Source organism: Ahaetulla prasina, chromosome 2 (genome assembly GCF_028640845.1).
Source record: "Ahaetulla prasina isolate Xishuangbanna chromosome 2, ASM2864084v1, whole genome shotgun sequence".
Classification (NCBI taxonomy): Eukaryota; Metazoa; Chordata; class Lepidosauria; order Squamata; family Colubridae; genus Ahaetulla; species Ahaetulla prasina.
This window is the reverse complement of record NC_080540.1, coordinates 145,063,851-145,085,971: the sequence shown is the minus strand read 5'-3', so window position 1 is coordinate 145,085,971 and position 22,121 is coordinate 145,063,851. Positions and strand designations below refer to the sequence as shown.

The 22,121-nt window shown below is 36.7% G+C and overlaps 1 protein-coding gene across 2 annotated transcripts in view; it reads right to left on the bottom strand.

The window, feature by feature from the left end:
- PRKCA (protein kinase C alpha) overlaps positions 1-22,121 on the bottom strand; it is a 227,701-nt gene that overhangs the window by 93,053 nt on the left and 112,527 nt on the right. For both annotated transcript variants that reach the window (XM_058165997.1, XM_058165998.1), the window contains exon 3: positions 21,974-22,056. In XM_058165997.1, the coding sequence (XP_058021980.1) occupies positions 21,974-22,056 (83 nt within the window). The remainder of the gene's footprint in view (positions 1-21,973; positions 22,057-22,121) is intronic.

The window sequence follows — 22,121 nt, the reverse complement described above, 5'->3', positions numbered from 1 at the left end:
AAAGAAGGATCCTGATTTACATTCCATGACATGAATACATTGTTCCCTATTTCCTGGAGTAAAATCTAGAATAGATTATAAAATACTGAAAACATAATAACCTTTATGCTCAATATGTAAAAGAAAAGAAAGACATATTTGTCTAGAACAGGGGTGTCAAACACAAAGCCCGGGGGTCAGATCCGGCCCATAGGGTGCTTATATCTAGCCTGCGGGGCCGCCCTGGAAACAGCGAAGGACCGGCCTGTGGTGCCTCTGCCAGTGAAAACTGAGCTCCGTTTTTCCTGGCAGAGGATTGCAGAAGGCCATCGCAGCCGGAAACAGAGCTCAGGAGCCCGTTTTTGCTGGCAGAACGCTCAGGGCACCAAAAGTGCCCCTGACATGAGTGATGTTGAGCTGATCAACCCTGGCCATGCCCACCCATCCCTTGAGGTCAAACACAATCCTGGTGTGGCCCTCAATGAAATCGAGTTTGACACCCCTGGTCTAGAAGGTGTGAAGTACCATACATATGCATACTGTTTAGAAAGTAGGCATAACTTCATATAATATGCTTCCCAAGTGCCATATTTGGTATTTTCAACATTTAAAAAACTGAAACTATTTAACTGTACCTTGTTAATACATATGATAAAACTATTTTAAAAATAAATAAATAAAAGTTAAGGAGCGTTAATGGCTGCATTCATAAAGCGAAACTTTTATGTCATTAAGCACAGTTTGTATAATTTAATATATTATGTTAATGCTTGAAAGCAGAGCTTCCCAGGGATATGATACAAGAACTGTCCTATTCTATTCTCTGAATAATTCTGTACTCTAGTTTCTGTTCTTAAAGATTGTTTAGACCTTATGCTATGTTAATTTTTAACCACAGATTTCTGCTTTCTGACAGATATATTATTATCTCTGGTAATCCTTGATGAACTTTTGCTGATCAAGACTGAATGATGAGGTCTGAGGTTTTTTTATAGATAAGAGATGAGATATGAGAAGAAGAGATCTTTTGTTTTATTGCAAGAAAAATACAAAATATTTTAAACTTGCCATCAAAGGGGAAGTAATTTCTTTATATATTTCTTTTCATTACTATATTCTTGCTTTTTTTAAAATTTGCATTTATATCCCGCCCTTCTCCAAAGACTCAGGGCGGCTTACACTGTGTTAAGCAATAGTCTTCATCCATTTGTATATTATATACAAAGTCAACTTTTATTGCCCCCAACAATCTGGGTCCTCATTTTATCTACCTTATAAAGGATGGAAGGCTGAGTCAACCTTGGGCTTGGTGGGACTTGAACTTGCAGTAATTGCAAGCAGCTGTGTTAATAACAGACAGACTTAGTCTGCTGAGCCACCAGAGGCCCTTTTCTATTTTCATTTCCTGCACGTTCTATTTTTTCTTTCCTTTCTTTTATTTTTTCTTAGTCTGTATTAATTTTTACCTTTTTAATTGTAATTTTTAATAAAATTCCATTAGAAAAAAAGAACTCTATACAACATAGTTGACAAGGCCAAGTTCAATGGTTATTGCTGGCTAAGGTGAAGTCACTTAAGACAATTATTTGCTTTCTGTAAACAGGCGGGCTATCTTATACCTTTGTCATTTAAATCCCACTCTTTTTGTGGTTTAATAGACCCCTTAGTGTTAAGCTACACTTGATTGTTGATAAAAATGGCTTTCCTGCTCTGGGAAAGCCTAGCTTTCAATCTGTCTCCCACAGGGTACAATTTAGTAAAATACCTCTACTAATGGAAACAATAGTATGTTAAGAGCTTTGCACCATAGTGGAATAGTGAAATGATAATTAGATTAGAAATGTAGAAATTATTATTACTAGAAGTTTATTTTACTATTGCTTGTAATTGGGAGGATTAATCCACTATTGTTAGCTGAATGGTTTAATACTACTTATTAAATTGATTATTTGTGAGAAATTCTTGAGAAAATCAAGAAAGAAAGGCAACGAGAAAATAAATCTATGCAGCATTCTTAATTCAACTCCTGCAGTCCTGGCATTCGAAGGAAGTCCCCATCTGAGTAGTATAATCAGATCTGTTTCTGCTTATTTTCTAAATCAGATTAGTTAGGGTTGCATCATACTGAAGTGGTAATTTATTTTATTTTTATTTATTTATTTATTTATTTTGTCAAACACAACAATATATATTAGTATAAATAATGAAATAACCACACAAATTGAATACAACCAAAGGGAACATTAGGACAGGAACGGTAGGCACGCTGACGCTCTTATGCATGCCCCTTACAGACCTCTTAGGAATGGTGTGAGGTCAACAGTAGACAGTCTTTGGTTAAAGTTTTGGGCATTTTGGGATGAGACCACAGAGTCAGGTAGTGCATTCCAGGCATTAACAACTCTGTTACTGAAATCATATTTTCTACAATCAAGATTGGAGCGGTTCACATTAAGTTTGAATCTATTGTGTGCTCGTGTATTGTTGTGGTTGAAGCTGAAGTAGTCTTCGACAGGAAGGACATTGTAGGAGATGATTTTATGAATTATACTCAGGTCATGCCGAAAGTGGCGTAGTTCTAAATTTTCTAAATCCAGAATTTCAAGTCTGGTGGCATAAGGTATTTTGTTTTTTGTTTTTTGTTTTATTTACATTTATATCCCGCCCTTCTCCGAAGACTCAGGGCGGCTTACAGTGTATAAGGCAATAGTCTCATTCTATTTGTATATTTTACAAAGTCAACTTATTGCCCCCCCCCACAATCTCGGTCCTCATTTTACCTACCTTATAAAGGATGGAAGGCTGAGTCAACCTTGGGTGGGGCTTGAACCTGCAGTAATTGCAGGCTGCTGTGTTTTAATAACAGGCTTCTTACAACCTGAGCTACCACGGCTGTTGTGATCAGAGGAGTGGAGGACTCTTCTTGTAAAATATTTCTGGACATACTCAATTGTATTAATGTCCAAAATGAAGTGTGGGTTCCAGACAGGCAAGCTGTAATAGAGAATTGGACTAGCAAATGTTTTGTATGCTCTGGTTAATAGTATAATCTAGTGTAATGTTCATTCTAAGAATGTAAAACTATATATTTTATGTGGAACAAATGAAGCTTATTTGGAGGCTAATCTATTTTTAAAGACCCAAAAAAACCCAACATCCACATTTGTAACAGTGCTACCATGAACCTCTGCACCTTCTTTTCTAGCTGAATATCATTGCGTCGGGGGTGGAAGTGAGGTGTACACGTTTATTTTAAGCTGAAAAATAATAAATGAATAAGAAAGAGTTTTTCCCTCTTTAGGTTAAGGCAAACAGCCAGATAATTATTTTGTTAAAGGAAATTTCACAAGATCATCTATCAGCAAAGATACCAGTGTCAGTACATAACAAAGCACTTCAGTTTTAGAACACTGAGAAATCTTTACCTTTCAAAGGAATTCATCTAAACAAAGTGGAAAGCAATACATATTTTAAAAGTTCAGTGAACTCTGCAATGAATTTTTTAAAATATCCACAACTCATTTTTCTTCTAATGCGGTTACATCTGTAATTATAAAAAAGAAAAGGTTTTCAAAAACTTTCTCTGCCAGAAGATGTTGAAGAATATTACAAGGGAGGGCTGTAATAGTGTGCTATGCTGTATTGTGGCTGTTCTTTGTTCTGCTTTAGAATATTCTATGAATTCAGCCAGCCATTGTGAATTATGATTTCTAAATCATGGTTTATGGTTCTGTGCAAGTTTAACCAATGGTGGCTTACCTAAACTATAATGAAAGAAGCTATGGTTTAGCACAATGCATGAATCCAGCCCACTGATTCCCAAAGAACCCTACATTTGCTTGAGTATAAAACAATATGAGAAAATTTTAAAGCAGGGGTCCCTAACCCCTGGGCCAAGGGCCACTACCAGACCACAGCTTGTTTGGAACTGGGTGTGTGAGTGGCTGGCTCACATGGGTGGAGCACAACTTGCATGAGCAGCAGGCCAGCACACATGTGCAGCTCGACTTGTGTGAGCAGTGGGATGGTTTCCCTCTGCCCCCCCTTCCCCGCCTGGCCGCCAAGCTGTAAAGGTTGGAGACCACTGTTTTAAAGGAACAAAGTAGAAGAATGCCTCTAGACAAGATGGGTGGCACACAAAAGGGAAGGAGGGAGGGAGGGCAAAGTTTGAGAAATATATGGATATACAATAGGTTGTGAACAGTGGTGGGATTCAGCCAGTTTGCACCACTTTGGGAGAACCGGTTGTTAACTTTCTGAGCAGTTTGGTAAACTGGTTGTTGGAAGAAATCATTAGGGCAGAGAACCGGTTGTTAAATGACTTGAATCCCACCACTGGTTGTGAAGTAACATCCTCAAAATGACAGTGTCATAATGATGGATGGAGATCATGCTGAGAAAAACCAGCTTGACATGATGATGCTAACTTTCTCCATTTCTTGTTAGCAACTTCAACTGCAACATGTTAGTATATTTTTGTGAATGTTTTAATAAAAACCAGAAATCAAAAGACCTAACAGCAGTGGGGTAATAATTACACAGGAAAACACTTTCTTTACATCTGTTTTCCTTCTTTGTATGCTTCCTCTCAACTACCTTAGAGCCAGTAATCTGTTTTGTTGAAAATGGAAGTGTCAGAAATATGAAACAAAATAAAGGGGAAAACAGAAAATTGACATTTGAGACCTTTATTAAGTTGTTTATGTCACAGCCAGATTAAACCATAAGTATTCAGAAATAGCCGAAGATTGATAAACCTGACTGCAAATGACATGCTTACTATGCAATTCCCAATGTAGGTTATTATCTTGGGAGTTTACCAAAACATTCTGTAAAAAAATCCATATATGTCAAAGTTGGTTGCTTAACTACTTTGATTACAGTAGGTATTTACGGGTAGTCCTCAACTTACTGCCTCAGTTCATTCAGCAACTGTTTGAAATTACAACAGCACTGAGCAAAGGGAATTACAGGCACTGTCAGAAGCCACAACTGTTGCAGCACCTCTGTGGTCACGTGATCAATATTCAGGTGCATCCTTGCAACTGTGGCGGAGAAGTGCAGCTCCTACCAGCTTGCCTATCTTTTCCTTCCCCAGCTCATTTGCCCAACTGGCCCAACAGCATGTGCAAAGCTGCTGAGGCCCTGGAAGCCTCAGCCTGCTTCCTGCCTACTCCTTGCTGCTCCATGCCCAGAAGGCCTGGGCCTCTCCCTGTTCCCCAATGCCTGGGTCCTTTGTCTTTTTGCGCAGGGGCTGACAGGCAGGCCAAACTGACTCAAAGTACAGCCAGACAGCTAGCGAAAGTGATGTTTCTGAAGGGTTCAGCCTTGCTAGCCTTCAGGAACGTTGTGTTGGTTTTGTTTTTTTCTAGCTCCTCAGAAATATTGCAAATCTAGCATAAAAAAATAGCCTGATCATATAAATAGCTGCGGTGTGGCTCAGGCTGTAAGAAGCCTGTTATTGAAACACAGCAGCCTGCAATTACTGCAGGCTCGAATCCCACCAGGCCCAAGGTTGACTCAGCCTTCCATCCTTTATAAGATAGGTAAAATGAGGACCCAGATTGTTGGGGGGGCAATAAGTTGACTTTGTAAATATACAAATAGAATGAGACTATTGCCTTACACACTGTAAGCCGCCCTGAGTCTTCGGAGAAGGGTGGGATATAAATGTAAATAAATAAATAAATAAAAATAGCGTCCTTGCTTGAAAATAATTTCAGTTGCAATTCAAATGCATTTTCCTGTGGCAAGACTGGGTTATGCTCTTTAATTTAATTACAACGTAGTGACAAAGTGGTAGGTGAAAGCTGAAAATTTTCAAAGATTTGAAAAATCATAGTTGAAAGTCATCTGTGAAGACAGATTGTGGCTCTTGTTTATTTATGCCTGAAATATTAATACAATTTGCTTTTCAATTCTTAACTTCTCCCCATATCCCTGATTATACTATCTCGATATGGCAGTTGTGACTCCTCGGAACATACAGAGATGGGATATATGTTGGAGGAAGAGATTATCATTCCTAGAACTGGCTCAGAAAGAAATGTTTTGTGTAAATAGGAAGAAACAGGCCCTTCCACTTTGCTCTAAACTCCACAAGCAAGGTAAATTCTTACCTTTTCTATCTAACTGCTCAATCTCCTTCCCCATTTCATGTTTTCTAATAGTAGTACGCTTAATTTTGAATTCCATAATTATTAACACAGCCAACCATTCTCTACATTCTACACACACAGACAGACACACACGCACACACAAAGTATTCTTATTCTTTTATGTAATGATTCCTCAAAGTAGCAGTGTGTGAGTGAATTAAAACCAGTCTTTGGAAATGGGGAAGGATTAGGGTTAGAGTTAGGGTGTAGACAGTGGTGGGTTTCAAATTTTTTTACTACTGGTTTTGTGGGTGTGCTTGGTGGGTGTGGCAGAGGAAGGATACTATAAAATCTCCATTCTCACCCCACTCCAGGGGAAGGTTACAGCAAAATCCCCATTTCCTCCTGATCAGCTGGGACTCTGGAGGCAGAGAATAGATGGGGGTGGGGCCAGTCAGAATTTTTACTACCAGTTCTCCGAACTACTCAAAATTTCCGCTACCAGTTCTCCAGAACTGGTCAGAACCTGCTGAATACCACCTCTGGGTATAGAGATGAAGCCAGAAATATTTTTGTTAGGAATACTTCCAGGGACATATGACAAAAAAATACAATATTTAATTATACATATTACAACAGTGATAAGAATTTTTTATTGGCCAAGTGTGATTGGACACACAAGGAATTTGTCTTGGTGCATATGCTCTCAGTGTACATAAAAGAAAAGATACGTTCATCAAGGTACAACATCTACAACACAATTGATGATCAATATATCAATATAAATCATAAGGATTGCCAGCAACAAGTTACAGTCATACAGTCATAAGTGGAAAGAGATTGGTGATGGGAACTATGAAACGATTAATAGTAGTGCAGATTCAGTAAATAGTCTGACAGTGTTGAGGGAATTATTTGTTTAGCAGAGTGATGGCCTTCGGGGAAAAACTGTTCTTGTGTCTAGTTGTTCTGGTGTGCAGTGCTCTATAGCTGCTTTTGAGGGTAGGAGTTGAAACAGTTTATGTCCAGGATGCGAGGGATCTGCAAATATTTTCATGGCCCTCTTCTTGATTCGTGCAGTATACAGGTCCTCAATGGAAGGCAGGTTGGTAGCAATTATTTTTTCTGCAGTTCTAATTATCCTCTGAAGTCTGTGTTTTTCTTGTTGGGTTGCAGAACCGAACCAGACAGTTATAGAGGTGCAAATGACAGACTCAATAATTCCTCTGTAGAACTTGGATCAGCAGCTCCTTGGGCAGTTTGAGCTTACTGAGTTGGCGCAGAAAGAACATTCTTTGTTGTCCTTTTTAATGATGTTTTGATGTTAGCTGTCCATTTGAGATCTTGCGATATGATAGAACCCAGAAATTTGAAGGTTTCTACTGTTGATACTGTGTTGTCAAGTATTGTGAGAGGTGGAAGTATGGAAGGGTTTCTCCTAAAGTCTACCACCATTTCTACGGTTTTGAGTGTGTTCAGTTCCAGATTGTTTTGGTTGCACCACAAGGCTAGTCGTTCGACCTCTTGTCTATATGCGGATTCGTCATTGTCTTGAATGAGACCAATCACTGTTGTGTCATCTGCGAACTTCAGTAGCTTAACAGATGGATCATTGGAGATGCAGTCATTGGTATACAGAGAGAAGAGAAGTGGGGAGAGCACACAGCCTTGGGGGGGGCCTGTGCTAATTGTACAGGTATTTGATGTGATCTTGCTTAGCTTCACCTGCTGCTTCCTGTTTGTTAGGAAGCTTGTGATCCACTTACAAGTCTGTTCCGGTACCTGTAGCTGGTTTAGCTTAGTTAGAAGAATGTCTGGAATGATGGTATTGAATGCTGAACTAAAGTCTACAAAAAGGACCCTTGCATAGGTCTTTGGAGACTCAAGATGTTGTAGGATGTAGTGCAGAGCCATATTAACAGCATCATCTGTTGATCTATTTGCTCGGTATGCAAATTGCAAGGGGTCTAACAGCGGATCCGTGATGGTTTTCAGGTAGGAAAGCACTAGCCTTTCAAAGGTTTTCATGACTACAGATGTTAGAGCAACTGGTCTGTAGTCATTCAGTTCCTTGATGGTGGGCTTCTTTGGCACTGGGATGATGGTAGAGGGTTTGAAGCAAGAAGGAACATAACACATCTCTAGTGATTTATTGAAAATATGGGTGAAGATGGGGGCCAATTGGTCAGCACAGACTTTTAAGCAAGAAGGAGTTATCTTGTCTGGGCCTGGAGCTTTTCCTGGCTTTTGTCTGTGAAATAGGTCCTGCACTTCCTTTTCTGTGATCACTAGGGGTTGTGAACCCAATGAAATGGGGTCAGTTGTAGGAGGCTTGGCTGTTGTTGGTGTGTCTGAGATGGGGGTTGTGGAGATAGGTGGCTGTAGTTTCCTTTCAAACCTGCAGTAAAACTCATTCAGGTCATCTGCCAGTTGTTGATTACCTTCAGCCTGGGAAGGAGGTTTGCCATAGCCGGTGATAAGAATAATATATGCACAAAATTGGAAAAATAATGATATACCAATGGAAGAAAATTTGATTAGAAAAGTTTTGGAGTGTGCAGAGATGGACAAACTCACAAAAGAAATACAAGAAAAGGAGGAAACAGAATATTATATGGTATGGGGAAAATGGTATGAATAGTTAGAGGAGAGGGATAAAGGGCAAGGAAAGGGTAAATGAGGAAGATGTAGGAGTTGAAAAGTAGTAATAAACAAGTGGAAATGGAACGGACACAGAATGTATGGTTGAAATTGAGTACATCGTTATCTTTATGTATATAAATCAATATTAAAATCATATGTATAAACGGCAAATTGAAGTATGGGAGAAAAATGGATATGTAAGAAATGTTTACTGATGCGAAAATGTTGAAAAGAAGAAAATTGTAAAAAAATATTTTTACTGTTTTTACCTGTTTAATAAAAATTATTTTTTTAAAAAAGGCAATGGGGAAGGATTTATTCTACCCTACAAAAATAAAGAATATTTTGGAATTTCTGTTGTGCCTGTCCTTGATCTGGGCTACCTGGAAGAGATGCCACTATGTTAGTTTGGATTAAAGAGAAACTAGTGGTTCTTATGGTGCTACATGTGACCATGAATTTACCTTACAGTTCAAAATGTCCACTGGGAAGTCTTTGGTTGGTACGTCTTTACTCACCCAAGCCAAAACAATGAATGCACATACATAAGCTCCCATCTCAAGATAATACACAATATATAATAACAAGAGAGTTGGAAGGGACCTTGGAGGCCTTCTAGTCCAACCCCCTGCCCAGGCAGAAAACCGTACACCATCTCAGACAGATGGTTATCCAACATTTTCTTAAAAATTTCCGGTGTTGGAGCATTCACAACTTCTGCAGGCAAATTGTTCCACTTATTAATTGTTCTAACTGTCAGGTGAGGTGTTCTTATATTACAATGAGATTATTAGCCTTTAAGTTGCCACAAGATGAAATATTTCTATTTAAGTATGAATACACAGAATTTCTTGGGAAACAACCCAGGGAGTGTATTTTAAGACATACACAAAGTTTATTAGAGTCCAGGAAATTATATTTAATATAAATAGTAAATAAGTAAAAAGTAAATAGACTTGCCTTTAACCTGAAGGATTATTTTTGGCGGTGATACAAGCTTTATTCTTAATTAAATCCCCAAATGATCCTGAAGTGTTTTCACAGCTGCCTCTCTTGTCTTTTTTTTTCTAAATAATTGAAAGAATATTCTTTCAAAAGTGTAGTAATTGTATTTAAATATGGAGTTCCCAACCACTAGTACTTTAAACTAACCCACAGAATACACAAAATTATGTTGGAATAGTCCTAATGATACCATTGGCACACAGATAAACAATAAAGCCCACTGTAATCAGAATCAGTGAAAAACCAACACTAGATCTCTTCTCCAATTTAAACAACCCAATATAACTTCGGAGAAGAGATGGGTCTTATCAGTCTATCCTATTGCTGCTTAGTCCTTTCAAGACTTTCTATAAAACCTCCTTGCAGACAGAGTCTGCCTTTTACTAAATCTCTTAAGCACGGAAAAGGATTAAGAGACAAGTCTCTCAATTACTTTTGGGTTTTTATGATTAATGTTCTCAGTTTGGGCTTCTAAGTCTGACTTTCATCACTATTTTATTTAAGTCTATCAAAATGAGCTACTGCCTTCAGCAAGAGGTAATTAGGAAAAGAACTAGCTGCAAGAAAGTGTTTAATTAAGATTAAAAAGGATTTTTTCTCAATAGGGATATGTATGTATGAACAAGCATTACAGAAAGATTATGGTCATCTGAAAGATTTAATTTTTCTCTTCTGTTCAATCATGTCCAAATCTTAGAGACTGCCTGGATACGTCCCTGCAGTTTTCTTGGCAAGGGTTTCAGAAGTCTTTTGCCATTACTTCCTTTCTAGGGCTGAGAGAAAGTGATTGGCTTACGGACACCCAATTGGCTTCATGTCCAAGGCAGTACTAGAACTCACAGTCTCCTGGTTTCTAGACTGATGCCTTAACCACTACATCAAACTGGCTCTCTATCTGAAAGGCATGGGTGTATAATTTATTAATATATTAAATAGTATTTGAAATTGCCATTTTATTTTATCTCCCATCTGTTTCTAGAAAGCCTTATCAAAGTGGAAAGGAAGAGCAACTTTATCACTCCTCTCAAAATAAATAGCCTACGAATAAGTACAACAAATTGCTTTCTGTCCCATAAATCTTACCTCCTCCCTCACTTACTTTTGCTTTTTCATTCTTATATGGACTCAGCACTCCATGAATAAGATTTCTCCTATGGTCACAAAAATGACAACTTTTCCTTTGATTCAACTTCCATATGCATAATAAGCCTGCACTAAGGAAAATACCACCAAATTCACCCAGTGAAAGCTCTAACTTTTCTAGATGCTTAATCTTTTGAAAGCTGGCTCCCTTTAATCATCTTTATAGAGATACTATGCCAATTCCAAATTCTGTATAATTTCCCCAGAGATAAAACCCTGTTCAGGCTTCTTTGAACCTCGGCAATCATCAGCTTTCGTTCTGTCTATTGAAAATTCAATTCATTTCTATTCTGCTGCCCTATGTTTGTTACCAACCCATTTAGGAAAACTGTCTGTGTTCATTTATCCTACAAGGACGGACTATAAAAACATTTTATTGCTTCTAAAGCAAAGCCAAAGGTTTAAAAAGCCACTCAAAAGTCTTCATTTGTGACTCTCTAATGAACAGGAGTTTTAGCTCAGACTTTCTGAAGCCTGGACATCTAAGATTTCTCAGGAAGTATAATTATAGGGAGTTGCTTCAACTATCTATAATAACATAGATTTTTTTTTACAATGAATTGTAAAAATGTATTGGTGAATTGTCTTGAGATGACTATGTGCATTTCATTGTTTTAATACAGACTATGATGTCCCTCAACATAAAGAACGCAAAGCTAGTTTTGCCTTTAGAAATTATATTCTTGGATAGAGAATCAAATTGTGAATATTAATATTTCAATCTACCTGATGACCACAGTAGAAGAAGCAAGCTGAATCTCTAAACATGTCCACTTAAAAAGTGCAGATTAGGATTAACTTGCTACCAGACTCAAGTCTGAAAGCTGTTTTCTAACCATGTTATAATTATGCTATATATTTGTCTATATAGCTATAGTTCAATATACTATACTTGTAATTATAAGAAGACCTTATGGTCATAATCATCTAAAATTCAACACAACTGAAGGTCATCAACTTTTGTGATGGTTGGAAAGTAGCATATGGTACACACTGGCTCTCTTGGCAGACAGAATTTAGGGGTTGACTAAGACTATCCGTATATTATCCAAGATAAGCTATTTCAGTTACCTGGGGTGTACATCATGTGTACTTTTTTGTGCAAAAAGGAAATCATACAAAATAAAATACGCCAATCTGGTGTAGAGTTTACTAATAGAAATGGTTAAGGAAAAAGATTGGAAGGTTTGTTTAGGAGAACAAGGGACTTTCAAAGGAAAGCTATGGGAAATATTAAGGATCAGAAAGATTTCAGGGAGCCTGCTGTATGCTGTTCAACAAACTGTGTCAGTGATCAGTTTCCTTGGTAACTACAGTAGATACAGACAAAGATTCAGGGAAGAGAGAGGGTACTCTTTATGGCAAACAGAAAAAGATGCAGCTTTCCCTACTTTCAGCATTTAAAGGGCTTCTGATTTTTTTAAAAACTCACATGTGCAAACATTAAATTAAAAACGCCACCATCTTTTTCTAACCTATGCTGTCTGTTAAAAGTTGAACTTATTGTTAATACAGAGTTGAAAAGTTATCTCATTTAATGGTTGGATTGTTTATTTGTTTATTTCACTAAGTTTATGTGGTGCTTCAGGGAGGCCTGACTCAGATGTTTATCTTATGGTAGAAAAACACTGGCTGCACGCTGGCATATATCCATACTCTAGAAATAATGAATAACAATTATTCTTAGGTAGTCCTCGACGTACGACTGCAATTGAAAGCGCCAAAATTTCCATTGCTAAACAAGACCGTTATTAAGTGAGTTTTGCCCCATTTTACAACTTTTCTTGCCACAGTTGTTAAGTGAATCACTGTGGTTGTTAAGTTAGGTTGTTCAGTGAATCTGGCTTCCCCACTGATTTTGCTTGCCAGAAGGCCACAAAAGGGGATCATGACCCCCAAAGAGCCTTGAGCTCACAGATCCCTTGTAATTTCCTTAAAGAGTATTCTTGTGAGGATATATTTCACCTGATTCCTCTGAAATTCCTGACATCAATTGCTTATCCTTTCATTTAACAAGCTCCATGCAGTTATATTTTGCCATGGTGTTTATTTATTTTGATTCATGTTGACACTAAAGATCTTGGCACCCTTTTCCTTTTTTATTTGATTTTGGACAGATCAGAAGGTACAAATAACCAGTTCCCATCCTAGTTCTCTCTCTGTCTTAAGTTTTTCAGCTGTAACTGTTTCCTCCATCTGCTTCCTCCCAGCTTAAAAACAAAAGTTCTATGAGAGATTTGTGACAAATTAATTTCTGACACCTCATTAAAACTTCTCAGGGAGCCTTCAACTCAATCATTATCGGTAAATTTGATTTTCATGTTCTACTAAAAAAAAAAGAGGGGGGGAGGGGATATACTGAGACCTCATCTGATATATGCCCTCCATAATGACACTCTGGGAAGCAAATTTCTTCCACTCCCTTAAATATCCCCTCCTACATCAAATTTCACCCGCCACTGAATTTCTGCAATGTGATCTTATCAATTCAATGGCAAAAGTACAACGGCACAAATGAAATTTGTGGCCCAAACGATGCATACCCTGCTATATATGTCATATTCTCATGGTCCTCTCTCTCCCATATAGTAAAATCATTAAGGGGAAGAGAAATGCACTTCGTGGATTGCTGAACATTGATAGTGCTGCAATTCCTAGTGAACTTGGGTCTGCTGTCATAATATGGATGCTCATTTTTACCCAAGAAGCAGAGCTGTTCAATTCAGTACTATTGCTCTTCCATTAATTCACTTAACCAATGAATTGATCATGAGATGCCCTCACCTATCTACTATCACACTGTGCAGGTCAAGAAGAAGCAACCGAGACAGATGAAGGACCAACTGTAACTTCTCTAGAAGTTAATTATTATGAAACATTACAAATTTTTTAAAAGCACAGGTTCAAGAGTTTACCACTTGATCCCATTTAAATCTGGGATTATCCCAAATTACATCTGCTTACTGAAAAAAAAGATTGAAATTAAATTATCATTATTTGAATTGCATAGTTCTGACACACAACCAGAAAAGAGTATAGCTACCTAATTTAGAAAAAGCATCATGTAATCCTCCTATTTTTGCCATTTATTATGAGTTTCTTGTTTCAATATATTTCAGTTAGCATATGACACGATGAAACAAAACTAACTGGGTAAAAAAGAATGCTGTTGCAAAATCATTTAGAAATTATTTAATTTGAAAGTATGTAAAATCTTGATTTAACAGGGAAAAAAATCTAGGGCAGAAAGTTCATTTGCTTGTCCTAACAATTTTCAGTGCCTTAAAACTCATCAGATTTAATCAAGTGTATAGAAGTGCATGAGTCATACAAAAAGAATTGCCTACTTTGAAAAAATACATGTAGCTTTACTTCAGGTATTTCAGCCCAGAAGAATTATTTCAGTTACTTCACCACTTTCTGTAAGAGTGTGGGATAGCCACAACATACAAAGTGCAATCAAGAAGAAGTCCATAATCAGCTAACTGAACAGCTAATGATCACCCTCGCCCAACAGATGCTCAGATTGCTTTCAGAATTTTTACATCTTTTTCCCCCCCACCACTATTAGGTGTATTGCTTGAAAATAACAGTTCCAAAGCTCTGATGAGCAATTAATCTCTCCCATTTTTAGAGTTAAAATGCCGCTAATGAATTTGATCAAAAACCTTGAAAAAAGGGTTTGTGAGTCTTATTTGTAATTACTATTGCCTATATTTACCACACAATCATACTGCTCTTTAAATGTTTCTGCTTCTCAGATGTATAAGAAGACTAAATTGTTTCCGTGTTGAACAGAATAGAGAAGCATTCAAGATTTGGATCGGAAAAGATGAGCAAGAACCTTGAAAAAATACAGGGAAAAACATATATATTAAGTTTGTTCTTATTTTAAAGAATAGAATAGAATAGAATAGAATAGAATAGAATAGAATAGAATAGAATAGAATAGAATAGAATAGAATAGAATAGAATAGGATTTTATTGGCCAAGTGTGATTGGACACACAAGGAATTTGTCTTGGTGCATATGCTCTCAGTGTACATAAAAGAAAAGATACGTTCATCAAGGTACAACATTTACAACACAATTGATGATCAATATATCAATATAAATCATAAGGATTGCCAGCAACAAGTTATAGTCATACAGTCATAAGTGGAAAGAGATTGGTGATGGGAACTATGAAACGATTAATAGTAGTGCATATACAGGCAATCCTCAAGTTATGACCACAACTGAGCCCAAAATTTTCATTGCTAAGAAGGCAGTTAAGTGAATTTTGCCCCATTTTAAAGCCTTTATTGCCAAAGTTGTTAAGCGAATCACCACAGTTGTTAAATGAATCATGTGGTCTTTAAACAAATCAGGTCACCCCCCATTGACTTTGTTTGTCAGAAACCAGCTGGGAAGGTTACAAATGGTGATCACATGACCCCAAGACAGTGCAACTGTCATAAATACATGCCAGTTGCCAAGCACCTGAAAACTGATCACTTGACCATGGGGATGCACAATGGTCATGCAAAAACCAGTCATAAGTCACTTGTTTCAGTGCCCAATGTAATTTTGGTCACTAAACAAATGATTGTTAAGTCAAGGACTACCTGTATCAGGTAAAAGCTTTTTAATGAGGCTTCTTCGTGCTGTAGGAATTTTCACATATAATTCTCACAAGTAACATCGATATGACCTCCTTACGTTAAGGAAAGACTTAATATAAAGAAAAATGAATTGAAAATCTTGTGAACACAGATAAAGTGGGTCACTGCACAGAATTCACATTGTTTGATTATCAGCAAAGGTTTCAAACTTTAATATTATATACATTATTGGTGCTGAGGATGAGAGGTTCTTTGGGAAGGGGGGGGTCAAATTGCCCGGGGAAACGTATAATTCCTTCAAATTCTAATTGCCTATTGATTTGGGTAATCTACTAGAGATGACATTGAAAATCTCAGAGGTGAGATATTTTTGGGTAAATATGATTGCCCCATTTTGTTTGGAATGAGTTTTATTCACTAGAAACCACTTTCGAATTAGGAGACAGGTAGACATTTTGTTGCATAAAAATGAAGGAAATGTATTTTGCCAAATGTGCAGTCACTACTTTTCCTATTTCAGGAGTTAAGTATGAAATAATCGGTGGTTTATTGGTTAAGAGGAATTGTTACCTAGTGTTTCAGATAGTTTACCTACTTTGCTCTAATTTATATCCCAAATGGTGCTATCAAATAACAGCAACTGTGAATCTTATGTGCAATTTCATATACCTCAAAGGATTTGCATACATTTGAACAACAGCAAAAATCCTTATGTAAACAAACCTAGTGGTCGATATGCTTCAGTGCTGAAATTTTAAGGAAATACAGGCAGTCCTCACTTAACAACCACAACTGGGACCAGCAACCTGGTTAAGGCAAAATGGTTGTTAAGTGAAACCATAACTATGTTTATGATCTTACTTCAGCTTTCCTTTGCTTTACAAACCTGATAAATCATAAATGTGAGTATTGGTCACAAAATTCCTTTTTCATCACTATCATAATTTAAAATGGTCACTAAAAGAGGCGGACACTGAATAAGGATTACCTGTAACCTCATGTTTGAGGAACTTGGGTCTTTTTTTATATTGGAATTATCCTGAAATAACTGATCACAAATATAATCATTTATTTTAATGAAAATTATGCATTTGTAATTTTTAAAGCTATAAATTCAAATTGTCTAGGCCAGGGGAGGGAGGGACCTTTTAGAGGTTGAAAAAAGCTTTGAGAACTGCACTAAAGCCACAATATCCATAAAACAATCTTTTTCCATTCTGATGCCCTCCAACTATTACAACCCTGAGAGTTTCATTTCAGGATGTCTGGAGGATAAGAGATTGAGGAAGATTTTATTAGCAAAGAAGATATTCCATTTATGCCATTTAACTTCAGGGAATAATGTAAAACCTCAGGATATAGCTGCAAAGTATTGGAAAAGTAGTTCATTTGAAGATAATTTCAAGGTTTCTTGTCACATGAAGTAGATTTTAAATATTCAGCTCCACAGTGTAATTTAACAGTGTATGAAGATATATCAAAATGAATCATTCTTCCCCATTTCCACAGCAACAAAATCTTCTTTAATATTATATACATCTTGCATAAAATACTAATTTAAAAATACTAAGAGGGTAACAGATATAATGCCATGCTGAAGCTAATATATCATGAATTGGATCAAAACAGAAGTTCTAATAAGGCTAATTTTTAAATGAAATACCTATTTGAAACAAAACCATGTGATCTCAAGCAAACAGAGGTGCATTCTAAAATAATGGAATTAATTTTTACCATCTGTTTATTTTCTTATTGATTTAGTCAATTTCTCTAGCTGTTCCTCTCAGACAAGGGACTCTGAGCAGCGAACAGTAATAAAACAATTTAAAACCATTTACAACATAGTAACTATTTACTATATTGGTAAAATATAATATTTAGGTATTTTTTTAAAAAAAATAATTTTTTTAATTTAATTTTAATCCTGGTGGTCGTCCTCACTCTATGGAATATCACTCCCACTGAGGTATATTCAGACCCCACCCTGTTGCTTTTTCAAAAGGCGATAGAAGTATGGTTTTGTCAAGAGGCCTAGGGACCACGAATGGAAATGGAATCAACCAAGTATTTGATTTGTTGTTCCTGCCATAGAGGGTGGGGAGGAGTGTTTATAGGTTTTTAAGTTACAGATTTTTAAATGTTGTAAACCGCCTGACAACCGCCCTAGGTGTGATGTGGGTGGCCATATAAGTTTGTTTAATGTATAAATAATATATAAATTTTAATTAGCCACATAACCCATAGTTCAAGGCAGCTTTTTACATCAGATTGTGCAAGCAGCAAAGGAAAGCTCAGCCAAACTGGGGAATATACTTCTTATCAAAAGGGACACTTTGTAAAAATTAAGGTAGGTTGCAAAATGACAAATAAATAAACAATACAATCCTGCAAAAAATATTTACAGAGCCTCAAATTTCCTACAAGTAGAGATGGTGTGCTGCAGGTCCCATCAGCTAAGGATCTACATTTAGATGGGTTCCAAGAGACATGCTTTTTCTGCCATGGTGCACTGATCCTAATGGAACATCTTTCCCCCACTCCATCCCTTTGGATATTCCAGAAATCTCTCAAGATCTGGTTATGTCACCAAGCCTGGGGTTTGCTGGTTACCGGGAGACATGCCTAGATGGCTCTATTGCTGAATTGCCTATTCTTATTCTCCTTTTGCCTAGGGTTTGTGTATTTCGTTTTCGTAATATTTATCTTCTAATACCAATTCTTATATTTCATATTGATTATGACCTGTGCGCTCCCATAGGGAGGGCCTCCTAAGGGTGCCGTCAGCCAAACAATGTTGGCTGGTGACCCACAGGGGGAGAGCCTTCTCTGTGGGGGCACCTACCCTCTGGAATGAGCTTCCCCCAGGACTTCGACAGTTCCCTGACCTCCGGACCTTCCACCGTGAGCTGAAGACGTACTTATTCTTCCGTGCAGGACTGGCATAAAATTAAAAACTATTAGTAATTTTAATGGGGTTTTTTTTATGGTTTTAATGTGTATTTTAATTAATGGGCCAAATTGAATAGGTTTTTTAAAATCGGTTTTTAGCTGTATATTGTATGTTTTTTATTGTGTTTTTTTACCTGGCTGTAAACCGCCCTGAGTCCTTCGGGAGAAGGGCGGTATAGAAATTAAATTATTCATTCATTCATTCATTATTTTATATATGTAGATTGCTGTATGTAGCCCAGAGTCATTTTTTTATGAGATGGACAGCTATACAAATCTGACAGACAAACTAAGTAATTAACTACGGTAATAAGCAATCATTCCAGTAGTTGCTCTAGAAATATGACAAATAACTAAATCAAATATTTTTTCAAGGATTAAGGATTCTTTTTGTTCAACAGGAATCTAGGAGTAGACTGAAAAGATGAGTTTTAAATGTGATTTAATTATAAATACCATTTCCTAAGAGAACATTGTGCACGAAATAGCTTGTCTTATAATGGGAAGCAAGCAGTTGACCTAATTCAGAAATGAAAACCTGCACTAATTACCTGGTGATGAATTGGAGGTATCCTATTAAGTGTAGCATAGGCATATAAGCATAAGCAGAACACTATGAGCCTTGGTCATAAAAGCCAGCTGGGTGATTTTGTGCCAGTCACACTCTCAGCCCAACTCACTTCATAGTGTGGTTGTTGTGGAGAAAATAGGAGGAAGGTATGTTGGATGTTTACCACTTTATTTGTAAAAAAATAAAAGGTGGCAATAAAAAGAAATAAATAAGCAAAAACAAAATTCTGTTCTTTGCTATGGCATTGCAACTTCTAACAAAACTATTTTTTCTATGCTCTTCAAATTTATGGCTCTGCAAATTTTTTTAAAAAATCTCTAAGATTGTATTTCTGTATCTTCTAGAAAGAGTTTTCTGTAAGAAAGCCACCAGACAGAGAACAATGTTCAACACTGAAAAACAAAATCTGTTTAATTTTTGATTGATTTATTGTGATATTGTCAACATAAATACCATTTGAATTCACTTGAGATTTAAAAGAAATGATCCAGGGATTGACGGAAAATAAAGATTTATAATATTGTGTTGAAATCCTGAAAGCCTCTTCAGAGGTAAGTGAAGATCCATAAACGCACAATATTTCTGCCTCCCCCGTGAACAGAAGTTTCCATGTGACACTAAGCTCCTTTTTGAGTTCTGAGTGTCCACAGCATTTAACACTCTAGTAATAAAATCTAGAAAAGCCTCATTCAGAGGTGGTATTCAACAGGTTCTGACCAGTTCTGGAGAACCGGTAGCGGAAATTTTGAGTAATTTGGAGAACCAGTAAATACCACCTCTGACTGGCCCCGCCCCCATTTATTCTCTGCCTCCCAAGTCCCAGCTGATTGGGAGGAAATGGGCAGTATCCTTCCCCTGGAGTGGGGAGGGAATGGAGATTTTACAGTATCCTTCCCCAGCCACGCCTACCAAGCCATGCCATGCCCACCAAGCCACTCCCACAGAACCAGTAGTAAAAAAATTGAATCCCACCACTGGCCTCATTGTATGACTTTGATAGTTTATTGTGGCCGACTCATCTTCATAGTGATAGACGTAGGCTATATCTACCTACGTTTCTGTATTTTCTTTGAACACATCTGAAAAATTGAAAATTTTTGAAGTTCTACAAGAAATTGCATCTTCTCTGGTTTTGAACCTAGGCACATTGTGGCACACTGGGCATACATTCCTGCAAGTAGAACTATTTATGATGCAATAATCTATCATTAATGGTTTGAACTGAGAAGAAAAGCAACAGAAATCAAATTTAAGGTAATCTAACATTCATATTATGTTCATAAGGCATACTCTTGTAGAACTCAGCATATAGAGTAGTTAGAAAAGTGATTTTTAAAAATGGAACATGTGCTTTAGCACTGGAGTCAATGGACTTCAATTTGCTATTTGGATTGTTATCTGGGAATGGCTTACTGCTATTTCTTGTTTTAGGAAAGTCACTCATAGATGCATTATAATTAAAAGCCATTATTCTATATCAAAGCAATGCTCTGTATACAAAATATTATATTTTTAATTTGTGGTATCTCTAGGTGAGTAAGATTTCTGATTAAATTCTGGACATCCACTTCCAATTTGCACAACCCATTGATTCACTGATTATGCATCATTAGGTTGGTATCAAATAACCAGGTTCAAATTATTATTATTTATTTATTAAATGTAGAGAATCGCATAGCTGTATAAAACATGCAACAAGAGCATCAAGTAGAAACTCTGGATTGATTGGTTCTATGATGTATTTATTTGCTTTCCTGGTTATCCAAGGAGGAGGCAGTTATCCATCAGAAGCCTTCTCCAATACCAATATCACTTCATTATGTTATGTTTGTGTCCATATTAGTATAGGACTTGGACTTCACTCTGCCTGAGTTTCTACCCCTACAATGTTACAATCGATTCCCACAATGGAAGAACGGATGGAAAAAGTGATGCAGTTGGCAGAGATAGCAAAATTAACTGTTTTAATTAAAGAGAAGATGTATCTAGTTTTGTTTCTTTTGGAAATAGCTTCAGGACCTTATGCTTGAAAGAGGGGAAAAATGAAACTTTGATTTGAGGTTTTGATGATTAGATTAGTTTGTTGCTAGAAAAATGGTTACTATATACTCAACGGGTAAGCAAAAAGTTGAAGTTGTAACTGTATTTTGTATTTTACTGCATTGAAAAAAATTGGAAGTCAAATCGTTTTCCCCCCCCTTTATCTTGCATTCCCTTCCCATTACTTTTCTCTCCCCTATTCCCTTATTAGCTGTTTCTATTTGTATTTTATATTATCATAAGCTTCAATTAAAAAAAACAGTACTGTAATGGGAAATCACACTAAGAATTTTTTTACAATTATGTTTGAAGAGGTTATAAAATAATGGAGTTTGGACACCTAATGTATCTCTAGGGAGTCAAATTGTCTTTTTTTTTTACTGCAAATTATAATTTGCACAAAATAATGCATAACTTTATATTTCATGCTAAGCCAAACCAAAGCATGCCATAATACAACTTAGTGTGATATGACTAATTAGTTCTTATACTTTTAGTAAAGAGCATATTGTCATAGAGTAACTTATTCCCTGTACTTGACAAAGCTGCCTCTGTACACTATATTAGGCATTCCAGAACCATAAATACATGATAGAGTTGCTACAGGTAATTAAATAGAAATAAAAGTTATTATTAAAAGAAAACATGCTATTGCTGATGGGATCTACATCTGCTAGAAGCTCTTTTGAGGAAAATCCCAGGAAGAACCTTTGTGTATCCTCTTTTCTAAATTCCGTATCCTTATTTTTATTTTTCTGTTTGTTTCTATCATTACCTGCTCGTACATGTCCCTAATTTGCAGAGTTATCCAGTGCAAAGAAAACATATCTATAAGGCACAATCTAGAAAAGAGCAAATTAAAGTATTCTAATGTTCCAAGGACTTTTCAAAACAATTAATGCAGCAACATGAATAAAATAACAAAAATCCAATGTACTTACATCAGTGTCAGGTCCCTTGTCAGCTCCAGGACAAGAAAAAGTAACGAATTCATGGCACCTCTTGTGAACCACAAAACAGCAAACTAAAAAGAGAAGAAATATAGATTTGTTTTAACCATGAAAACAAGTCTACAGACAGTTTATATGC